Source organism: Phalacrocorax carbo, chromosome 2 (genome assembly GCF_963921805.1).
Source record: "Phalacrocorax carbo chromosome 2, bPhaCar2.1, whole genome shotgun sequence".
Classification (NCBI taxonomy): Eukaryota; Metazoa; Chordata; class Aves; order Suliformes; family Phalacrocoracidae; genus Phalacrocorax; species Phalacrocorax carbo.
In genome coordinates this window covers 50,704,721-50,726,920 of record NC_087514.1, presented here as the reverse complement: position 1 = coordinate 50,726,920, position 22,200 = coordinate 50,704,721, and the positions used below count along the sequence as shown (strand labels likewise).

General features: G+C 44.7%; 1 protein-coding gene across 2 annotated transcripts in view; it reads left to right on the top strand.

The window, feature by feature from the left end:
- Nucleotides 1–2,765: 2,765 nt before the first annotated feature.
- Nucleotides 2,766–22,200, top strand: part of TAF4B (TATA-box binding protein associated factor 4b) — a 75,707-nt gene continuing 56,272 nt past the window's right edge. For both annotated transcript variants that reach the window (XM_064442830.1, XM_064442829.1), the window contains exons 1-3: nucleotides 2,766–3,258; nucleotides 19,746–19,894; nucleotides 20,678–20,785. In XM_064442830.1, the coding sequence (XP_064298900.1) occupies nucleotides 2,958–3,258; nucleotides 19,746–19,894; nucleotides 20,678–20,785 (558 nt within the window). In that variant the 5' untranslated portion in view covers nucleotides 2,766–2,957. The remainder of the gene's footprint in view (nucleotides 3,259–19,745; nucleotides 19,895–20,677; nucleotides 20,786–22,200) is intronic.

The following is a 22,200-nucleotide window of genomic DNA, read 5'->3' as shown; positions in this document are numbered from 1 at the left end:
TTTCAGTGCATGGGGTTTTTTGGTGGTAACAGTCATCCAAGAAAATAAGGATTAAAAAAAACCCCAAAAGCGACAAAAGTAACTTTCCTTACATGTGCTGTAACCTGTTCAGTTATGAAAATAGCTTTAAAATTCCAGATTCATTGTTCCTTGTTATTCTGACTGACTTTTTGCATTTACTTTACTCTGGGTAATGAAGACTGCCTACTGGTCACATCCAGTCCTCTATTATGATACCTTTTTCCATGTGGAAAAAGGACCATTCCTTTTATTTCCTGTGCAGTTTCATAGAATGCTAGGTGCATCTGCTTTGTTTGGAGAGGATGCTGATGGCACTTCAACTAAGCCCAGTTTGGTTGGTTGGTTTTTTTGGTTTTTTTTTAAGGTATGCCTATTTCTAAGTCTTCTGGGCTTTGTTCAATGGGTTTTTTTCTCTTTATTATCGTTGTGCTATACCTTTTCCTGTGTTGTCTTTCATATTGCTTCCTTTGCTCCTTTTGCAGCCTCCATATGTTTTTCTCTATGTTGTATTTTCTACTTCCTCTTTTCACGCTCTGCTATGCCTCGCAGCTTTGATGCATACACGTCTGTCTTCTTCAGCTGTTTCTTTCTGTCTGTTCCAGACATGCTTCACTCCTGAGCATTTGCATGGGCGTCTTGGAGATCTCTTCAGAACTTGAATGGCCCCAAGAAGAGAAAAATTTGATCTTAATAATCCAACTTTTCTTCCTGCAGTCCAAGAACAGTGGACAGCATGCCTTTCCTTGCATCCTCCTTCTGCTGTCAGTCACTGCTGGTCTTTGCTGGAACTGAAGTTTCCCCATCTTCTGGTCTCTGAGCATCCTTTGGCACGCGGGAGGTAATTTGCTGTACCCTGGCTGTTACTTTGTGGGTGTAACACAGCTTCATATGCATATGAAGTGATGTAATTTGCTCAGACTTGGCAGAGCTCTAAAGGGTAGAGAGACCACCTCCCTCCTGTGCTATCCCATTGCCTCTTCCAGTGTTCCTAGCCTGCTCTCACACTTGGAAACTGTAACCATTGCTGCTTCTGCCTCTTTGGGGTTTTAGGCAGTTCTGGAATGGTAGGCAGGGTGAGAGCTGAGGCACGGCGAGGGCTGTGGCAGTAAGGGAGAGGGGATGCTGTGTGAGAAAGCAAATACTGCGTTTGCATCCTCAGTAGGGGGGCTCTTTTTGTGTTCCTGAATATAGGCTTCTGTGGGACTGTGTTTCTTTCCTGGTATGTTGCAAACACAGGTGCGATAGCTGTGGTTTCTGCAATCTGTTACAAAGCTACTGGTGTAACAACAGCGGTAAAAGCATGGTAGAATGGACTTGACATGCATGTAAAAGATTAAGGTGCTTACCTATCCAGCTAGTCCATGTGACTTATCTTCATGCCTGTTGTTACCTGTACTAGTGGAGTTTAGGAGAGTCCAGTTACCTCTGTTGTGACCACGCTGAAAACTAAGCTGTGGCCATACGCTTTCAGTTCTCATCTCGAGCGATTTCTGTCCTGTAGCTGTTTCAGCTGCTGCTGCCAGCATTTTCAATCAGTAATGCTGTGAGATTGAGCCAGGTTGTGAAAGGCAATCGTCAAAAAGGGGAGTGTTTCCTTTGGTCCTCCAGCATGGAACTATCTGGCAGGACATGGAGTTGTCCGATCTTTTGCATTCTTTTCACTTTACATGATTTTCTGTGTATCCTCAAGTATTAGAATTTCTTGTCTACATTTCTACCTGAAAAACATAGATGCAAATGATGTTTAATACAGGAGTAAAATGAAAACTAGTTTTTATTTCCGACCGTTTTGTTGGATTTTGTGCGTTTTGTACCACTATAATGAACCATACACCAGGCCTTGATTTTTGTGATTGCTTACGCTGTGCTCACCTTGGGCAGATGAGCAGCACCCCTGAAGTCTTGCGGGCAAAGAGAAGCATGTGCATACGCATGCTTCAAAACCTACTGAAATTTAGCCCAAAGTTAGCTATGATAGGCAGAAACCTCAAAACAGAATTACTGAAGGTCATGCCAACATCGCTATCGAGCCAGAAAACGCTTTCAGTTATCCCGTGAAAATTGTTTTTAAAAAGCTACGTGCTATGTAACGATTGTGCTTCCTTTGCAAGGGGGGTGAGGAGCACACCCCTCCTCAGTCTTTCTTCAAGTCGAGCCCTGGGCGTGAAGGTCAAAGGGGACAACTTTGTCCCCTTCATCCTCACAGCCGGGCGCTGCTTTCGGCCTGCCGACGAGTTCAGCTCCGGCCCCGAGCCGACCGTGACACGGGGAACTCGTTACACCTGCTGGGGCCCCTTCTGTGGTTAGCGACAGCCCCGGGCACACCTGCCGCCCCCCGGGAGGGCCGGGCCAGGCAGGCAGGCAGGCGCCCCCCTCGCTCGCAGCCCCCCGCCTCCGCCGGGGCCACCCACGCTTCACCGCCTCACGCTGACGGGAACCGGGGGTCCGAGCGCCGCTACCCGCCGGGGGGGGGCGGGGCGCGGAAGGCCGGGTCCCGAGGCGGCGTGGGCGCGTCCCCCAACCCGTAGCAGCTCAGCTGCCGCCAACTTTCTCCTCAGCACCGGCCGCAACCCACCCGGGAAGGAGAGCGAGGCCTCGGCGCCTGCGCGGGGGCCCGCGTGGGTCCATAAACACGGCGCTCTGAGGTGCGGCCGGGCCGGGCTGGGCGCCGCCGCAGTAGGGCGCGCCGGCAGCGTGGGCCCGCCCTCCGCCCGCCCGCCCGCCCTCCCTCGCTCCCGCCGCCGGCAGGGGAGGCCGGACCGTCCGGGCCCACGTGCGCGGAGCCCGGGAGCTGGCGGAGCGGGGCCACCATGTGTTTGGGCGGGCGAGCCGGTGGCCGAGCCAGCGCCTGAGCCTCCCCCGCCCGCGATGCTGCGGGGTGCCGCGGGGTTCTACGCGACGCGGCCGCCCCCCGTTCCCTCGCCGCCTCCTCCTCCATGAGCGCCCCGGTGGCGGCGGCGGCGGCGGCCCCCGTCACGCTGATGCCCGGCGGGCACCCGGAGCAGGCGGCCGCCGCGGGCCCGGCGCCCGACCCGGGCGGCCCCGTCGCCAAGGTGCCCGGCGGCCCGCCGACCCCCGCTGCCCCCCAACCGCCGCCACCACCACCGCGCCCGGCGGCAGTCCCCGCGGGGACCCCGAAGGCGCGGGTGGCCGCCTCCGGGGCCCCGCGGCCGGTGGCGCCCAAGGGGCCGCCCACGGCCACCCTCCAGTTACCGGCCAACTTCCAGCTGCCCCCAGGTGAGTGGGCGGCCGCCCCAGCTTCGGGCTGCGGCGTCCTGTCGCGCCGGTCGGGAGCCCCTGGCCCTGCCCGTGCTGCCGGGACGGGCCGCAGCGGGGGCCGGTGTGTATGTGCGCGTGTTTGACGGGCGAGCCGAAAGTTCGGGGCGAGTTGCTTTCCTGCCCCGAAGTTGTGGGGAGCGGGGCGTGTTTCTGTCTTGCGGGGCGGTGAAGACTGGCGGGGGGGGGGGGGGGCTGGGTGAAGTAAGTCGGCGCCTGGGATGCTCGCAGCGCCTGGGATGCTCGCAGCGCATCTGGAGGATGCATCTGGAAGTCTCTGGATTAAGGGAACTTTTTATTTTGCTGGAGAGCGCGAGGAGCAGGAGGGCTAACCGGAAAAAAAAAAACAACCCCGAGCCACCCCGGTGACCAAATTATAATTTGTGACTTGAAAAGACTAACTGGACTAACTGAGGCTTTCGTGGAACTTGGACGAAGGAGTTTCGCGGGGAAGCGTGGGTGTGGGTTAGCGACTGCAAAGTACCTCCCGCTTACAGTGCAAGTCATCGCACTGCTCTCGCTCCCCTCCGAGCCCGCTGCTCTGGAGGAATTGTTTTCACTTACAGCCAGGCCGGTGCGAGCCGCTACTGAAACAAAATATGACCCTGCGTGAGGAGAGTAATGTTGACATTTCATTCCGTGTTGCCTTTTGAAATTTTTTTTTTTTTTTCTATAAAGCATAGGTGGGAAGCAAAGAGTTTAGAGACACGCTTACGGATGCACCTCTTGTAGCGGCAAAGAAAGTATTGATGTAGGAATTGCGTAGTGCTGGTGAAGGTGGCTCGGTGCTTTGGGTCGCAGCGGGAGGGTTAGCCCGGGCTCCTGCCTGAGCCTCTCTCACAAGAGGAAGAAGGTGCTGTTCTAAACTTTCTGCTCTTCCCGTCAGGCTGTATTTAAATGCTTTTTTAAAAAGAAAGTGGCTTTGATTCCACTGGTCTTGGTCTCACTATATTAAGACCCCAAGATAAGTAATCACTTTATTGCTGTTGTTGCTGTGATTATTTCCTGCCAGGATAGTTCCTTTGTTGGAGCATCTGTTGCAATTACTCTCAGGTAGGACGTTGCCTAAAAGGATGACTGGTTTTACATTAATTCCTGTGCTCCTGGTACATATTTGCATTTTTCTTCCTTTTTTCTTTCTTTCTGTGCTCTTCCCCCCCATGTTTTTATCAAAGACATGTACCTCTCAAGGAAACATATAATGCTAATGTAATTTAAAAAAAAATTGTCTTTCATCAGTGTAAATTTCTGTAGATTTCCCAGCAGTCACATGATACTTTAATGTCTGGGTAGTCAGCAGTCAAGGATAAGTCTAAATTCTTGCCAAGTTTCCTCTGAAATGAACAATGATGGAAACATAAATATATTTTTCGTCTTAGTATGGCCCCCCAGATCTTCAGCTTTTACATCTAATATTTTGGCTTTATGGAGTATATTGGCTTTCAGTTTAACATCTTTCCGTGAAGGTGAATGCTGTTGCAAGTTATTTGTAGTTTAGGAACTACGACTTAGCAAAACTTCTGTTTTTCCTAGTAGCTTGGGTTTGATTACATCAAGGTGTATTGCTGAATGTCATCCAATTTGCATAGTGACAGTAGGCAGATGTAATAAAGTAGTGATACCCTTCAGCTGCATCAGCTTGTTTTCCTTGCTCCTGGGACAAGAAACAAGCAAGCAAACTTTGTATTGGATGCTTACAGGTGCTGGTACCATGCAGCTTTGTAAATTAAAAGTAATTGTATGGAGTTTAATGCTCCCTCTGGAGCACAGAAGTTGTCAGATTTCAAATGGATCAATGTTTCAGGGAAACTTGTCTAGATAATTGTCCTAAGGACGATTTAAAAATACATTCTGGTTTGAGAAAGTGTTAGTATTCTACCTCCATCTTCTATGTGGATTCAATCTTTAATGAATAATGAAATAATTCAGGAATTTAAATGCAAGATGAATAGCATTAAAGCTACAAGTGTTAGCATCCTTAAAAAAGAAAGTGGAATAAATCACCAAATTCTTAGTCTTGAAGAGTTTGTATTTCAAATAAATTGCAAAATCTAGCCGTACAGGATAAAGTACAGAAGGGAGAACGTGCTTGGCTTTAAAATCACACCATTCAACCTGTAACACCTGCTAAGAAAAATCATACAGAAAAGCCTCCTTTCCCTGAGTTTCAAAGGGAGATACTTGAACCAGCTTGTTCTGAGGAAGGCTGGACAGCCCCGCCCTTACTGGTTGTCCTGAAGTACTGGTGAAGTGCTTGTGGCCTGGAGCAGGCATTGCTCCTGTGCTTTTACAGGGCTGCAGCCTGGGGAAGGAGGGGCACCGGGAGGGCTGCGCTTGCCCCCGTGGCTTGGAGGGCAGTGGAGTTCATGGGGGTCATGGATTTAGGCTGTTCTTTCTCTTCCATCTCTACCTCCCCCTCCTCTTGCCCAGAATAAAGCCACAAGGTGGGAAAGGCAGGTGACCAGGTATGAGTCCTCACCTCTGACCATGAATTGTCCCTCTGCCAAGTGCCACTTTACCTGGTTAGCCAGGAAAGATCACTGACCTTCGTAAGTTCTCCAGGTCTTGCAGGGCCCAGACTTGTTCGTAACAAGTTTTTTTCATCACCTTCCTATGTTTTCCTCTACAAGTGCTGGTTTTCAGCTGAGTAGCCAGCTGTTAGACCAGGGCTGGTACTCATGGCCTTCCTCCTTCATCCTCAGGAGGTGTGAGTCCACCCCCAGCTTACGGCTGGCCACTGCTGGGGGTTTTAGCACGCAGTAGGACTCCAGCTGGGGACTGTGTCCTTTACACACCTTCAGCTGGACAGATTCTGCCTTGAAGGTTTGGTTGTGGCATTTTGACCTGGCATAGCAATAGCTCTTAGACTGAATGGTTGGGCTGTGCCTTCCTAAATGGAGGGAACTTGTACGATCTGCTAAAGGCACCCTTCCTCGGTGGCCCTCTTTGTTGACAAGAACACGTTAGCAGCATTTCAGAAGGCTCTGCACGTCGTGCTCCGTGGGACTGTCAGGGAGCAGACCAGCATGGCGAGTGCAGTACTGCCTCGGTCCTGAGCTCTGCTGGTCGTGTCGTCTGTGCTGACGCTCACAGAACTGCAAACCTCTCCTGTCGTGGACCATCTGTTTAACAAGAAATTGTGTCCTTGGTTAAGTTCAGCTTAATGTTGGGGGGGAAAATGGTTGGGCTGTGCTGTTAACAGAAGGAAATAGTTAAAGACTTGAGAGGGGGAAGGAGTGGCAAGGTTTACAAATGTCTGTAGCTCACTGTAGTGTCTTTGGGCCCCACGCTGCTTTGGAGAAACAGAGGGTAGAAAAAGAGCATAAAATAACAGGGAGAATGTTCCTTGATTTTCTTTTGTCTTTACTTTTCTTGGACTCAGTTTTTTGTCACTTCTGTGCCTGTTCTTGTGGCTTTCATTCTGTCTCTGGCCCTGGAATGCTCATTACAAGCAGGCGTTGAAAGGACAATTATCAGATGTATCCGCTCTTGTGGAGGGACAAAAAAATACAGAACTCATCCAGACGCTAGGGATCCTCTGTTGTTACCTTAGGATCTGCTTACAGCAGGAAGCCCTTCAAAAAGCTCACCTGATGCCACTGATGCTGGTTACAGGGCTATGGCAGCAGCTGCCAGTGCTCTTCACTGCAGCATCAGCTGCCTCTGCGTGTGTATTTCTGTTTTATACTTTCCGTTATTGCTAACACCGGTGGGCCTGAGCAAGTATGGTGTCAGCAGAGAGAAGTTGCCCTGAGTCTGCCTTAATTTGCACTAGTAAGCTGGTGCAAGGCATGGCCACTGTATAGTTTCCTTTGTACTTCACTTGGAGGGGAATGGCGGCAGGGACGGGTTCTTGGTTTCTGTTTGCAGCTCAGTTGTCTTCGCTTGGATGTTTTTGCTTGTCCCTGGCAGGTTTTCCACTGCCTACATCTTATCTAGGCTGATAATGGGTAGCTATTCAAAAAGCACAACCACTGTGGCAAGTGGCCAGGGGCTGCATGGCAAGAGGCAGTCAGCGTACAGACACCTGTGAGTGGGAGGGAGAGCGCTGATGTGGGTATCCCAAAACTGCTATGGGGTGGTATGGAGCCTGATCTCATGGGGTTTCTCTTAATTTGGTATAGAAACTAAGGTAACCTGAAGAGTTAAGGGCTGGTAAACATCTGGATGCTGCCGCCTTCTGCTTTTGAAGTTGTACTAATACCTCTCGAGTACAGTACTCTGAATCTCCCTCTTTATGTTCTAGTTGTTATTTCTCGTTGTAAAACTGCATGAGGAATTTGGTATTTTTGTATTTTCGTCTGGTCCTTCACTCTGGAACAGGAGGAAGCACTGATTTTAAAATACTTCTTAGTCTATATTATCTTTGGGTAGGAGGAGGCTATCTAAAGATTTCTGGTTTCAACGGGACAAAAAAAAGCTAGAAGCTCCTCCAAAGTCTGCAGTTTCTGGATGTTGATAATCTCATGAAGCCTGAGCAGAATACTTGTGCTGTAGGATGACCAGTAGGGACCAAATAATCCATGCTTGCAACCTTTTATATCCCAATAGTGTCCTCTCTTCAGCAGGTTTATCAGGATGGATTCTTTGCAAACTTCTCTCTTCACATTAGCCGACACTGGTAAACTTTTTTTCCTGAGGAGGCGCCAGCAAAGCTTTGGCAGGCTTGAGGAACTAAGTCAACTTAAACAGTGAATAAATGTCTTCCGCTGTAACCAGTAGAAATTTCAGCTGCTCTGTATGACTTGCTTTTGCTTTCAGGACTGAATGTGTCTAGCAAACACTGCTTTCATATCATTAAATGCACGGCCCTGTGGGAATTAAGATTTAAATCTTGGCAGAAGATATAAAGCTTACTTTTAGATTTATTGTCTTCACAAAAAACTCAGATGCATTCTGAATACTGAAGCACTGAAATATGACGCTCAATAAAATTAATGTTAAATGCTGTTCAGATTTTACAATCAGTTGGAGTGTATTGCAAAGAATTACAGCTATAGTTTGGTGATGAGTAAACTCTCTTTTAATCCTTAGAAGAGAGAGAACGCTAGTCTGACTTCTGTTGCTTTTGCAGTATTTAAAGGACCCTTCAGCTTGTAGCAGTAAAAATAGCATCATCTGCACACAAGTGACAGCTGGAAGAAATGCTAATTATATTTCAGTATTCTTTTCCCAAAGATGCTGATAGAGTAGGTAAGCTCATGAGTTGTTATTTGGAGTAGTTTGCAATACCAGGGTGGTTTTTTTAAGTCATCTTAGAGAACCAAATATTTGTCATGCCGTGTGTAGAAATCTGCTGTGCTTAGTGAGTAGGATTCCATGTTACAGTTGTATATGTGACTCTTGCTGTAAGTTGCAAAGCTTCTGTTAACTATCAGAGATGAATAATTAGTACTTCCCTAACCACTTAGGCAAAAACCCAAAGGCAAATACTTTGTTTGGAATTTTTTGCATGAAGCTACTTAGCTGAAAAGTATGATGGTTTCAGAAGAAAAAAGTATATAACTTGCAAAGTGGAAAAGATCACAATAGATGTTTCTAAGCGGCTTGCTATTCAAATTGTCAGGATTAAGGTCTGTTCTGCCACCTGGGTCACCTTTAGAAATGAATCTTTCCACCAGTGTCTTGAGGAAATAGTCTCTGATCACAACTGAAGCAAGGTAAAGATGGCAGCAGATGGAAGATCCTTGTTGCTACGGAGGAAATCTAGGGTCTGTTAAGGCTGGGGAGCTTGTGAAGCTCAGTGATCTTACTGATCTGACTGTTCTTAGTTCAGTAAGATGTTACGATGGCACTTGGTTTTCATAGCTTGTGTTTGCAGATCTCTTCTAGCATGCACTTCCAGTTTGGTGGAGGCAGAGGAGACAGCTTTGTTAGTACTGGCTGCTCCTAGGAGTTGCTGGGAAATCAAAGTTCCTTGTGTGGATGACCAGGCTAGATGAAAAAGTGGGTGAAACAGCATGCCCTGGTTGGCACAAAACCTGAAGACTTTCATGTGTGGCTTGCCAAGTGACAGTTGCCATCTGGTTCAAGTGGAGCCCTCGAAGCCAGGCCCAGCTGACTGCTTGGTGGTGTGTTACTAGGCAGTTTGCTTGGGGCAGCCAATGGTGTGTGTTGAAGGGGGTAAGTGTATTCAGACCGCTTTTATATATGGCTTGCATACTAGCCACTTGACACATACCACACAGTTTCAGCGACAGTTTCCACAGTATCCATGTAGACAGAAGTTAACTCCATGAAGGTTTTGCTGTGTTCTACATGAATTGTTTGCTCCATCCCACTTAGAGCAAGGTGATAGGCAGTGTTAAAATTCAGTATTAAGCCTTTGCCTGCTTTTCTGAAGTAAGTGCAAATCCATCCAACAGAGGGGTGAATATATACATTCAGAAGAATTTTTTAAGGGGAATTCAACCTTCTGCTGGTCCCCATGTGAACACCAAGGAAACAAGCATCCCATTGTGAGATTAATCTGGATTAATTGAGTTAATTCTCCTCTTATTTAAAGGAGACAGAGATTTAAAGGGGGCTCATCTTGTCCTTAATTAGAACTGTACAAAGACACCAGTTATGTTTTTAGCATCTCTTGGTTTAAAATAAAGATTTACAGTTCAACATTCTGTAAGTTTCAGATTTCTCTGTAACAGCTTAATAGCTCACAGTGTGCTAGAAATGGTAGGTGCAGGGTATTGGCATACCTTCTGGTCCTTATAAAGCTGTGCGCTGTATATATATGGCTGCAATGTGCCAAGCATTTAAATTGCTATTTAAAGAATTTGACTCCAGTGAATACTAGGAGTGTACAGCAAACTAGAAGAGGGTGTGGTGTATAGATTCAGTGCCTTTTTCAGTGCAGTAGGAGTTGTCTTGAGAGTAAGGAAGTGTTGCTTTGGCTCCTTGGAGGTACTATTTCACTGCCAACGGCCGAGTCCTCTGCAAGTACTTGAAGCTCCTTTGTTAAGTAACTTGGGTCATGGAGAACTCTTAAGTCCCATCATCTTATCTGTAGACAGCCCTGGAACTGTCCGATTACTCGGGTGGGAAAGCAACAAAGCCTCAAGTAGCAAAGTTGCAAACCACAGAGATGGGGAAATGCAGCTGGGAAATGATCCCGGTTGCTGAAAGACGTGGCCCAAGGACAAAAGCTAGATGTTCTCATGGTATCAAATGAGACTCTGCATTGTAGAACATGGGGTTGGCTGGGAATCCTGTATGCCTACCCACAATAAAAACAAAAACTCTTGGGACTCAAGTATAATAAATAGACTTCAAATTTGAATGGAAACAGTAGTGCCATCTTGGAACTATGCCCAGAAAACATTTATGACCTGTAAGTTGTTCACAGCCCCTCCAAGAATCAATGTAATGTCCAGATTTTCTTTAGATGGTTAGTATGGACATCTGTTGTTTGTTATAAATAAAAGGTGTACTACCTTGCAACTGAGACAGTTATACTTTTGCACAAGAGTTCTACCGTAACTGTAAAATTGTGTGGATATGAATGTATTCTCAAGTAATGAAGCTCAGCTGTGCATGGAGTTGAGAACTCTTAGCTCTAAAACGTAGACCTGTATTCTGTGAAAAGGAATCAGCACTATGGGGACCCAATTGCTAGTCTGTTAAATAGAGATATCCATCTGGGCACCAAAATGCATTGATGAGCAGCTAGCCTCCAACAGCTTGGGTAAGACCTACTGATTAAACACCGTGTGAAACTGCTTCAGATTTTGTCATTTTAAGCACTTTGTGTCTAGTCCCTGCAGGAAGGGAGGGAGAGGGGACGTTGTTTAGATTCTTCAGAAAGATGCGTGGTGGTGTCCATTATTCCAGACTACTTGAAACAATAGGCTATCAGACTCTGCTCCATCCTGCCTAGAACAGTTATCTTCATCCCTTTCCTTGCTCCCTGTGCTTGAAAAGGCTATGCCTGTACTGGGTGTCTCAGGAGTTGGTGCGCACTGTTAGCACGGAACCTTGCTAGAGAAAGGTTGGAGTTAGTGGAGGCAGCAGCCTTCACTGGGGCTGTATGCCTCTCGAGCTGTTAGTGTGACAGAGTTGTGGGTGCATGGAGGTTTAAAAAGCTGCTCGCAGCAACCCAGGCAACCAGGGAAACAAATGCTAGTGAAACAGTGCTGTCAATGGCACAGTGATGTCTGCAAATAAGGCTAGTCCCTGGCTTTGAAAAGGTGAGATGTCTTCAGACATCTGAGTCAGGTGCAATCTTAAAAGTTGTAGGCCAATGTCCAGAAGAATCTGCAGTGTGGTGTTTGTGCAGTTGGCAAAGATGCCATAAACTTCTTTAAAGAACTTGTGCATATAACACTGTAATGTATTTTGTTTAGCCTCTCTGTTTTCTGTTGTAGCAGGAAAACATATTGGGATTATGCCCTTTAAACTTTTCTTCTGACCTGGAATTTAATGAATTCTGTATCTGTGGGCAAAACAAGGTGTCTTTCACTGGAATTCAAAATCGGACATTTGATTGTGACACTGCAATATCTACATGCAAGTCACTGGTTCTGAGACATTGCTACAAAGTTCTCATAAATGGAGCTAAATCCGGTTGGCAGCCAGTCACAAGTGCTGTTCCTCAGGGCTCAGTATTTGGCCAGTCTTGTTTAACATCTTTATCAATTATCTGGACAAGGGGATTGAGTGCACCCTCTCAGTAAGTTTGCAGATGACACCAAATTGGGTGGGAGTGTTGATCTGCCTGAGGGTAGGAAGGCTCTGCAGAGGGATCTGGACAGGCTGGATCGATGGGCCAAGGTCAACTGTATGAAGTTTAACAAGGCTAAGTGCCAAGTCCTGCACTTGCATCACAAAAACCCCATGCAACGCTACAGGCTTGGGGAAGAGCAGCTGGAGAGCTGCCTGGTGGAGGACGACCTAGGGGTGCTGGTTGGCAGCTGGCTGAACATGAGCCAGCAGTGTGCCCAGGTAGCCAAGAAGGCCACCAGCATCCTGGCTTGTATCAGGAATAGTGTGGCCAGCAGGAGTAGGGAAGTGATCGTGCCCCTGTACTGGGCACTGGTGAGGCTGCACCTTGAGTACTGTGTTCAGTTTTGGGCCCCTCACTACAAGAAGGACATTGAGGTGCTGGAGCGTGTCCAGAGAAGGGCTGGTGAAGGGTCTGGAGAACGAGTCTTATGAGGAGCTGCTGAAGGAGCTGGGGTTGTTTAGCCTGGAGAAGAGGAGGCTGAGGGGAGACCTTACCTCTCTTTACAACTACCTGAAAGGAGGTTGCAGTGAGGTGGGTGTTGGTTTCTTCTCCCAAGTTATTAGTGACAGGGTGAGAGGAAATGGCCTTAAGTTGTACCAGAGGAGGTTTGGATTGGATATTAGGAAAAATGCCTTTACTGAGAGAGTGGTCAGGCATTGGAAGAGGCACCCTGGGAGGTGGTGGAGTTGCCATCCCTGGAGGTGTTCAAAAAATGTGTAGACATGGTACTTCAGGGCATGGTTTAGGAGACATGGTAGAGTTGGGTTAACAGTTAGACTAGATGATCTTAGAGGTCTTTTCCAACCTTAATGTTTCTATAAGTCTATGATAAAGACCCATTAGTATAGAAACTTCTGTTGAACGAAGGGAAAGGGTGCAGAGGGTGATTTCTGAGACATGTAATTATTTGTTTAGTGAAACAACATGTGAACAGAATGAATTGGTTGAGGGCCTGGGTATGTGGTGAGTGATTCTGGTTGCTGCCATAACAGTGTTTATTATGGGTTGATCATTATTGAATTACTCTTGCATCAACTAAAATTGACTTCTGAATGTTGGAATGATTTGTGGTATAGAGTAAAATGTTTTGTGGATGTAGTGAACAAGCTGAACAACTCAACTTGACCCATGTGGTGTAGATGAGCCCTCTACCTGGCTTGTCTGGGAAATCTAAGAGCAATCAGGGATTTTTTTCCCCAAGAAAAGCCCCAAAAGGGCAGTCTTTGTGCCTCCCCGGAAGATCGGTTGTCCAGAGACAATTGTATTTGATTTAAGAATAGAAGTTAGAGCTCATCATTGGGAGCTTGTGGTGAGGTAACCTTGGGTGGGCACCAGATCTTCATTGTAGCTTTGTTCCTAAGACAGCGAGAAGCACATTTAGATGTTGCCTCCAGATTGGGCTGTTGTCTTTGTTTCTTCATCTTCAGTACAGAAATCTGCAGTAGACATTTAGGAAAATTGAAATACCAACTGAGTATCATGGGGAGTAAGTAGTTCTGCATGCAGTACAGTCCATACTTAGTCTGAAAACATACAGCCCTGACATATTAGGAGGGTTATGTAAGTCATGTAAAAGTTAAGTCACTTCAGTATCAGACTTGCCTATCGTGTCTTTCACATTATTTCATTAACACTTTATGCCTCTTCAGCAGTTTTTTTACAGCCAGTCTGCAACATAATGCACCTTGGTATGATCACTGGCTGAACAGTCAATGTCTTTAATAAATGTATGTTCTGGGTCTGTCTTATTCAGTCCTGTAATGTGTTTTTGTAACATTTAAGGGCCATGTTCTGTGGAGCTCGATAAATGGGGTTGCACAAGAAAAAAAATGCATTGTTGGGTTTTGTTGGTTTTGGTTTGGTGTTGTTTTTTTTTTTAAAGGATGCCTTTAGAGAGAAAAACTATTTTCAAAGCTGTTGCATGGATTAGCAGTATTTGGTCCTTTATTTTCTGAATTTTGGGTCATCCTAAATAGTCAGGCTAAGAAACTTAAAACCAATATTCCTTTCTAGTTGCCATTTAGTTTCCTATTAAAAACATCCCCTTTAAAGCTTCGTTTTACCTTGTAACTGCCTTAACAGCTATCTCTTTGTTTTGAGTAGTTCAGCGAAGGAATGAGATTTGTTTAGGAAGAGAGAGCACTGAAACATTACTGTTGTTCTAAAACATTTTTGTTGTTTAACTGTTCACTTACTGATTTGGGACCCGAAAGTCTCATTTAGCCTTGTATTTGTTGTTAAAGTGAACTTTACTAAGGTTGGCAACATACATGTGCAGGCACCACTTATTTTGAAATAAGCTAAACTTACCCTTCTTTGAAAGTAGCTTTTGTAACTTGTGTTCTCTTAAATGAGTTGGGTCTAATGCATTTGGTTCTTGCTTCTATTTTATTTTAGGAGCAAGATATTTCATTTCTTCATGTTGTTTCCCAGCCAGCAGTTCCGAAGAGCTCTTCTGTTGAGCAGTTGTGTTGGAAACCATGTAATCAAAGTGGTAGCTTAACTCAACTCCAACTTCACATGTAACAGCATATAGTGTATCTCCACCAGAGCACACCTGGTTCATCTGGTGGAGCTGGTTCATATCAGAAAATTCCTTCTTGTCTTGTCTCATGTGGTAGAAATTTAACAGTGGAAGTTGCCCTTATGGTGGGGTGCTTTTAGCATACACTGGTTCAGTGCTGCTGGACGAAACCCTGAGCTTCGGTTGGCATCACAACTTTATGCTAATGACAGCGTAGTTTCCTTAACACTATTCCTTGAAATACAGTGAAGCCCATGCAGGTGGCCTTATCTACAGTGGCATAAACAAATCTCTGCCGTGATCCGACAGCATCTTTTCATGTCTCTGAGTTTTTGGTTCTCTGTCTGTAGTTACAATGAATAGGTATCTGGAAGCTGCTCCTCCTGTTAACTTGTGTTTCTTCATTCCTGGGTTGGATGCTAAACACAGCTACAGCTTAGAAAATTTGAAGTGCGTTACAAGCAAGTTCAGAAAAAGCTAGTGGCTGGTGGTACTGGGACAGCAAAAATTTCCAGCGGTGGTATCTCAGGTTTGAGCAGCAAATGGAAATTTAATAGGAGGCCTCTGATTTTCCACAGCATGCACTGCTGCCATGCCTGCGTGGAGGTTGTTCTGGGTGGTGGCTGCCTGAGCTTTGCAGGAGCGATGCTGAGTGCTCTTTCAGGAGACGTGGTTCCTGGAGCCCCTGTTCCAGGAAAGGCAGGTTACAGGAGAGAAAGGGTATAGATTGCAATGAGACCTCTTCAAGGTGAGAAGCTATAGCATGGCTCCTTCTATGTAGCTTTGGAGGAAACTGAGCTGGGTTTCTCTTGTTGGTTCCTTCCCCTCCAGCCTTCCTGCAGGATTGCAGCTGAAGGAAGGTGTGTAGGTAGCGAAGGGCTGAAATAGCTGATTTTCTTTTAACTGCCTTCTCTGGCAGTCAAGAAAAATAAATAACTTTCCAAAGGATGTTTTTGGCAGGACAGGCAGAATATCTAGAGACAGAAGTCTCAGTTCATTGTAAAAGGGCTGTTTGTTAATCTGTGAGAGACACCTGGGTCCTCCAGTGAAGCATGTAAGAACTAATCCCTGCTGGTAACTGGTCACTTAAGTTTTCTCTTCGTGATCTGAAAATAGGAACAGCCTTGTAGCCCCAAAGGGATTGTGCCTTACTATCAAACTGCATGAGAGGTGAGAAAGTCTTTCCTGTTCTCTGAAACAACTTCAGTAAAACTATCAAACTGTGTATCCTGTAAACGCTGCTTTCTTGGAAGTGCTGCCCAAAAGAGGGCACCTTTGGCATTACGAATATGCCTGATTGCTGTTCAGTAACTGCAGTTGATGCAGATATTTTGGTCAGAGGTTGCAGATATCTTTTCTGGTTTTAAATGCTGTACTGAGTGGTGTTAGCTGAAACTTCAATGTTTCAGCTGTTCGGAGGTTCCCCCTTGCTGCCTGTTTCCCTGGGGACTTGAAATGACGACAAGACCTGATCTGTTTTCATGTTTAGTCTGGCAAAAATTGCCTTCCAGTGAATGTGAAAACAGCTCTTGATCTTCCCTATTCCTGCCCCACCAAGCGAAGAATGTAGATTCTTGCACTTACTTTCTCTTCATATCTGATAGTAGCTTCTTGGTAGCTGCACGAGTATGTTTATATGACCTTTCTATTGAGAACCACCAAGGTTACCATCACCTGCTGTTGCCTTTTTTCACACTTGTGCAGCTGTACAAGTGTGGTGTATGAGACTTCAGAAATTGGTTTTGAGTGCCATGGAACCTTTTCTTCAGGCGGAAGGCACCGGTGCCTCCTCTTGGAGCCCACACAATCGACTTTAGTGTTCAGTTGTTCCTTTTGTTTCAAGGCAGAAAGGGAGCATCAAAAGATTGGGGATATTTTTAAGTTGTCACAAAGTATAAGTAAATTACAGCAACCAGAAGTAAAAAACAAATGCCCTTCTCAACAGCTTTCAAACTGTTTCACGCAATCCCTGTGTCAGCTTACTGTCACTTGGCAACATTAGGTGGGAACTGCCCAGAACTGTGTGTTTCATGCCTGAACTGATGTCTTGTGGCTCTTCACTGTATGGATCTGTAGCTATGACAGTCGTTTCAAATTTGCCTTCAGCTTTATTTGTGCAAGCATCAGGCATTTACAGTATGAAGCCTACAAAAGCAGTAATTAGTAGATTACCATAGTATTGGTTTTGTAGTTCTAGTTTTGCTAGCTGTTGAGAAGAGCTACTGCCATGAAAAGGCTACCATACCACCATATTAAAAATTCTGCCAAATAGAACAAATATAGGGAAATTAATGCTTGTACCAAGTGGAGCAGGGTTTTTACCATAACTTACGTGGTAATAAACAGGCATCATCTTAGTTGTATATTCCAGTCAAGGCTATGACCACTGGAGTGGCCGTAAGCAACTACTTCTGTGGATGCTTTCACCAAGAATAAACTTAAAGTTATTTGTTCTGATGAAGCATGGATGTTTTTGTATTGACTAATCTGTTGCTAGCAGGAAAGTATGCTTCAGGGTACAGTGCTGTTGGGGATCATTGCAGTTATGGTCAATGTAAAGGGGCTACTGGGACTTGTTAATATTTGTGGTAGTTGTTTTTTGTTTACTTTATTTTAGATATTAATGAATTTGCCTATGAGCTGTATTGTGTTTGCATAAGCTTGCTAGCTGTGTTGCTCTTGAGTTAATTTTCTGTCAAGTGAAGTCTGCTGGAAGCTGTCCCCATTCAGGTGACTGGAGGATGGGATACTCCTCTGGCAAATGCTAACTGAAACTTTGGAACAGTAGTGCAAAAAAACCCCTAACCCTATAATAGAGTTGACTAGTAATGGTGCTGCTTCTGGCATGCAGTATGATTCAGAGAAGTAGAGACAGTTTGGCTTAAAAAGCAAATGTAATAAGCAGTGACAAAATAGCCAAATATGTAAAAACAAAACACTTAACACATTCCAAATATCTAAAGGGATTAAATTATGTATTTATACGTGCCTTCGTAAAGAGTAGAGCTAGTAATGATGTTTTTAAGCAAGCTTAGAAAAGAAGAGCCTAAAACCCCCAATAGCAATACTTCTACCTTCCTGAGTGTAGACCTAGAGCAGAGAGAAATGCTATCGCTATCAAAATGTGTGGTATCATCAGCTTTCTCTCTTCCCCCAGAATCTGCATAAGCGTGTGATGTGAACAAGGAAAAAAGTGCCTTTTTTTTGACTGATGATAAATTTTATGCCATGAATCACTGTCTAAACAAGATGGCATGATGGCATGAAAAGAAAATTAGAAATCTGATATGTTTTCTATGATTCTGGGTATTCATTGATTAAATTGAAAGATCCATCTGTACCTAAATATAACTAGTCAAGGCTTCAGTGGAGGAGGAGAAAGCTGAGTTGTCAGATGGAGTAACAGTATTTTTCTGGTTATGCAACTGTTTTGTGCATCTGCCCCATCTAGTAAAGGCTGCTTGAGAAAGGAGGGAATCACTCTAGATGGTACTCGTGCAGTCTCAGTTTGTGTGCACTATGTAAATGACAATATGTTGATGTTACAGAATTTTATACCAAATTTTGTGTTGTCTTGCAATATCCTCTTCCACTTTTAGATGTTGAGGATGAAAAGCTGTTTCTAAGCATGTGGTTATAGCTTGATTTTTTTTCTTTTTTTTATTGAAACAAAACCCAACTCATGGAGCTTGTGGCCTTTCCTGTTGTATTCATTTAAACTCAGACAGAAAAGTGTTTTAGGCTGTATTGTACAGCAGTATTTTGACAGCTTTCAGACTAACCAGGTAGTAAAAAGACTATTCCATTGATGTGGGCTTGTTTTATGCTAGGAAAGATCACAAGTGTGCATAGATCTGGGATTCTTCAGATATTGGACACCTTGCAAGAAAGTTAAATGCAGCCCTCCAAAAATGTTGAGGTACTCTTATTTACATATCTGGTGTTCTCCTGTACCTTCCCCCTTTCTTTTATGTGAAAGGCCTTTGTGAAGTGAGGATGGTGCTTTTAGTGGTGGACTCTGCAGCAGCTGCTGTTGCAAGTAAAGGAGGTGAGGCACCAGCAAAAGCAGGGTGCTCTGCAGCCCTTCTGGAGGATCTGAAGCCGTTGAGACCAGGGATCCAGCTGGCGTTTTGTATTTGTGACCCTGATGGAACATCTGGATTTCCCAGAGCCTCGCCCTAAGGGGCCGGGGAGGAGGAGGCATTGGTAGGTAGCTGAATGATTTCCAAAAGCAAGGAAGATGGGACTGTGATGTGGCATCTGACTCATTCCCTTAGGGTGATTTTCGTTTGAAAGCTTTAGAAAAAAATACTCATTGTTTGTTAACTGTTTAATTATTTGTCGTTATAGCTGATGGGGTGGGAGGAAGGTGCTAGGAGTTGAATGGTGGTGGGCTGACTTTGCTGTAGGTGCGAAAAGGAAACAAAAAAGCAAGGAAACAATGCAGAGAGTCTCTCTGCCTCCCCCCTCCCTCCTTCCCCCTGCTCCCCTCGCCTTTTTTTCCCCCCTCTTCTTTCCCATTGGAATCTCCCTATTTGGCCATAAGCTGTTTTGATTAAAACCATACACTTTAATACTTATGGACAGTCCCTTGGACAGAGGGACAGCTGCAAATGACTGAGTGGCCTTGGCTTTTCATTGGAGACCACTGCCCTCTGACCAAGGGGGATGGTCTCGATACAGGCAGGTGAACTTGTGATCAGGCTTCAGTTCCCATTGCAGGTTTTCTCTAAACCGTATCTTCACCTGTAAGGGTGTGCCTAATTGTTCAGAAAGTGAGAATGTGTAGAGGCAGTCAAGTGTGACAGTGGTGATGAATTTTGCAGGCTGAAAGAACTGCTTAAAGAAGTTACTGTTAAAGCAATCCCAGAGGGTGTGTGCGGTGTGTCTGTCTTTTTAATGTCCAGAATATTTTTGACTCAAATGATGAACTGCTTTGCAGTTTGCATCTTGTATACACATAGTGTTTAGATGTGGCTATCTAGAGGTGTTTTTCTCTTGACTTCAGGAATTGTTTTCTGGCTTAAAATGCAGAGTAAAGCTGATGTACGCTTAGCTCTTACATTTCTTGGCTGCTGTTCCTTGGAGTAAGAAACTAAATATTCCATTATCTTACCAATGTGGTCTAGTTATTTCTTCCACAGGAGCATAGAAAAGCCATAATAGCACTTTATTTCTAACAGTCTGGATGTTTTTCTCCAACAGGAACTGTTCTTATCAGAAGCAGTAATGGCCAACTAATGCTAGTATCTCAACAAGCAATAGCACGAGCACAAAGTCAGCCACAAAATAACACGAGTGTGAGACCGTCTCTGCTGACCAGCACACCCACAATCAAAATATGTGCCGTACAGGTAACCTCTCTCATAGCTTTAGTTAGACTTTGCTGTATGTGATGTAGTTATAGCAGGGTTTGCAAATAACTTAGGGATCGTTTGAAATGTGTTCAAATATGCATTTGAATGCTTTCTGAACAGCATAATAGTATTTGGTTTTGTACATAAACACCACTATGTGCTTTGCTTTCTCAGTTTGAAAAAAACCTGCTAGCTGTTACATGTGGTAAAGTTCAAATTAAGGAATTCCTGCCTGATGATGATGTAAAGGATTGTAAGAAAAAAACCAAAACCAACCAAAAACCTACCTAAGTGGTTACTGCTAGTACTGCAACCTTGTGATCCTCTGGTGGGATGCTTCTCTGAAGCTGAGTGAAGTATTTTCCCATGGATTTTCTAGGGGTTTTCCTATGTCCCCAGGATGTTGCTTCCCAGCTCTTTGGCTTTTTGTTTCCATCTGTTGTAATGTAGTTCAGCATGCAAGAGGAAGAGTGGGTATAAAAAAAAGTAACCATCTGCATAGGTCTTACCAACATGCTCATCCTTTAAATGCTTTGTTCTGATTAGGCATTGCATCTAAACGTCTCTGAATCTATTCTTGAGTATTAAACTGGTAGACAAATTGCTTTGTTGAACAGTGTTTAAACTATATGGGCTATAATGACACCTGTGTTGTTACTGTAAGAGTGGGTGTCTTGGTTTCTATTAGAGAAGAGCAGGTACTAACTTCAGTGCATGTTTTCTCATTGACTTGTCTAACAACTGTTCTCTGCACGTGTTTAATTTTTTTTTTAATTTAAGAATTCTGGCACCCAGTTACTAAAGAAAGTAGCAGCTACTCCTGTGAAACCATTAGCTCAAACAACAAATGCTGTGGCTTCTACTGTTCAGACACCTGCTGTAATACAGGTAGGTGGCAAGCTTTATAGTGCAGTGGAATAAGAATAAGTGACAGAGAGAGAACTGAAGAAGGTATGGATGCATTCTTGTTATTTCTAACTCTAACCTGGTTTTCACTGCGTTGGTAACTTTTGTTCTCATGATAAATGTCTTTTTTTTAAATGCATAATTTAATTATACTTTTGCCAGCGTGTGTCAGCTCATCTTCTCTCACTACAGTAGAAAGCGCATGAACAATGAACAAAATGAATAGTTCAGAGAGCCATTTCCAGTGCTTTTGTACCCTAATCACACAGCTCCTTCAACTCTGGGTAATGCTTTTCTGGGAGATGGAGACTTCCTAATGCTCTCTCCTGTTTGGGTTTCCTGATTCCTTAGAGGAAAAAAAGTATGCTTGGGATGTTGTTGAGGGGAAAATGATCTGTCTGCACTAGTCAAGCTGTTTTTCAGCTCTACCTTTTTTACCCCCCTCATTAAAAGCTGAAGGAAGATCATAGCTTGAAAACCTCTGTTCTCTAATTGAATTTGGTAGACAGGTTCCACTGATGCAACTGTAAATAGACAGTGGTTGGAAATGCCTCATTATTTTTAGGTAGTGTGTTTTTGTCTTATTTCCTAGGTCTTGCTTATTTTTTTCCGGAGAAAAATGTTGTAGGACTCTTCTGAAGAGGCTCTTGCTACCTGTGAAGGATGAGACTTCTCCTAGATACATTTCTTCCTCTGTTCTTGGAGAGTTCTGGATAAGCACGTGTGATGGAAAGAGAACAGCTTCCTTCTACAGCTAAAATATTCTGTTCTTGTAACACGGAGGAGAAATTGGGAAGAAGTCTGGCTTGTACATACCTTTTATTTTGTGAACAAGAGGTTGAAGGAGACTGGGCTGTAGTGGTTGACCAAGGACTTGGAAAATGAGCAGGATCAGTCATTCAAAAAAAACCATGCTAGATGTATGTTCTTGACCTTGAGGGTGTTTGAAGGATTGGGGAATATATTCGCTGTCAACAGTAACCAACAGTCTGACTTACAAATTCATCCTACTGCTGTTCTTCTGTATCAGCAACTGAAAACTACTCACAGCTCTGATCTTTTTTCTCTTCCTTCTCACTACTGATGGGTAATGTTGGGGCTAAAGGTGAAAACCCAGAGGCCTCTCTTAATACATTTTCTGTTTTGCTTAGAATGGGAACAACATATGCTTTGTGTCTAAGAACAGTAATGGGTATTTTATTTTGGAACAGTAGCTTGCCATCCCTATGCTTGTGATCTCTGCATGGAGATCTTTAGGATATAAAAGCTATAGTCATCTACTATACTACCCTTGCACTGGGGAGAGGAGATAAAGGTAAAGATTTCTTCCATCTGATGGCTGAAGCTGCCTGCATCCTCACACTCTCATGTGGATAAACAGAGAGATTAATCATGCT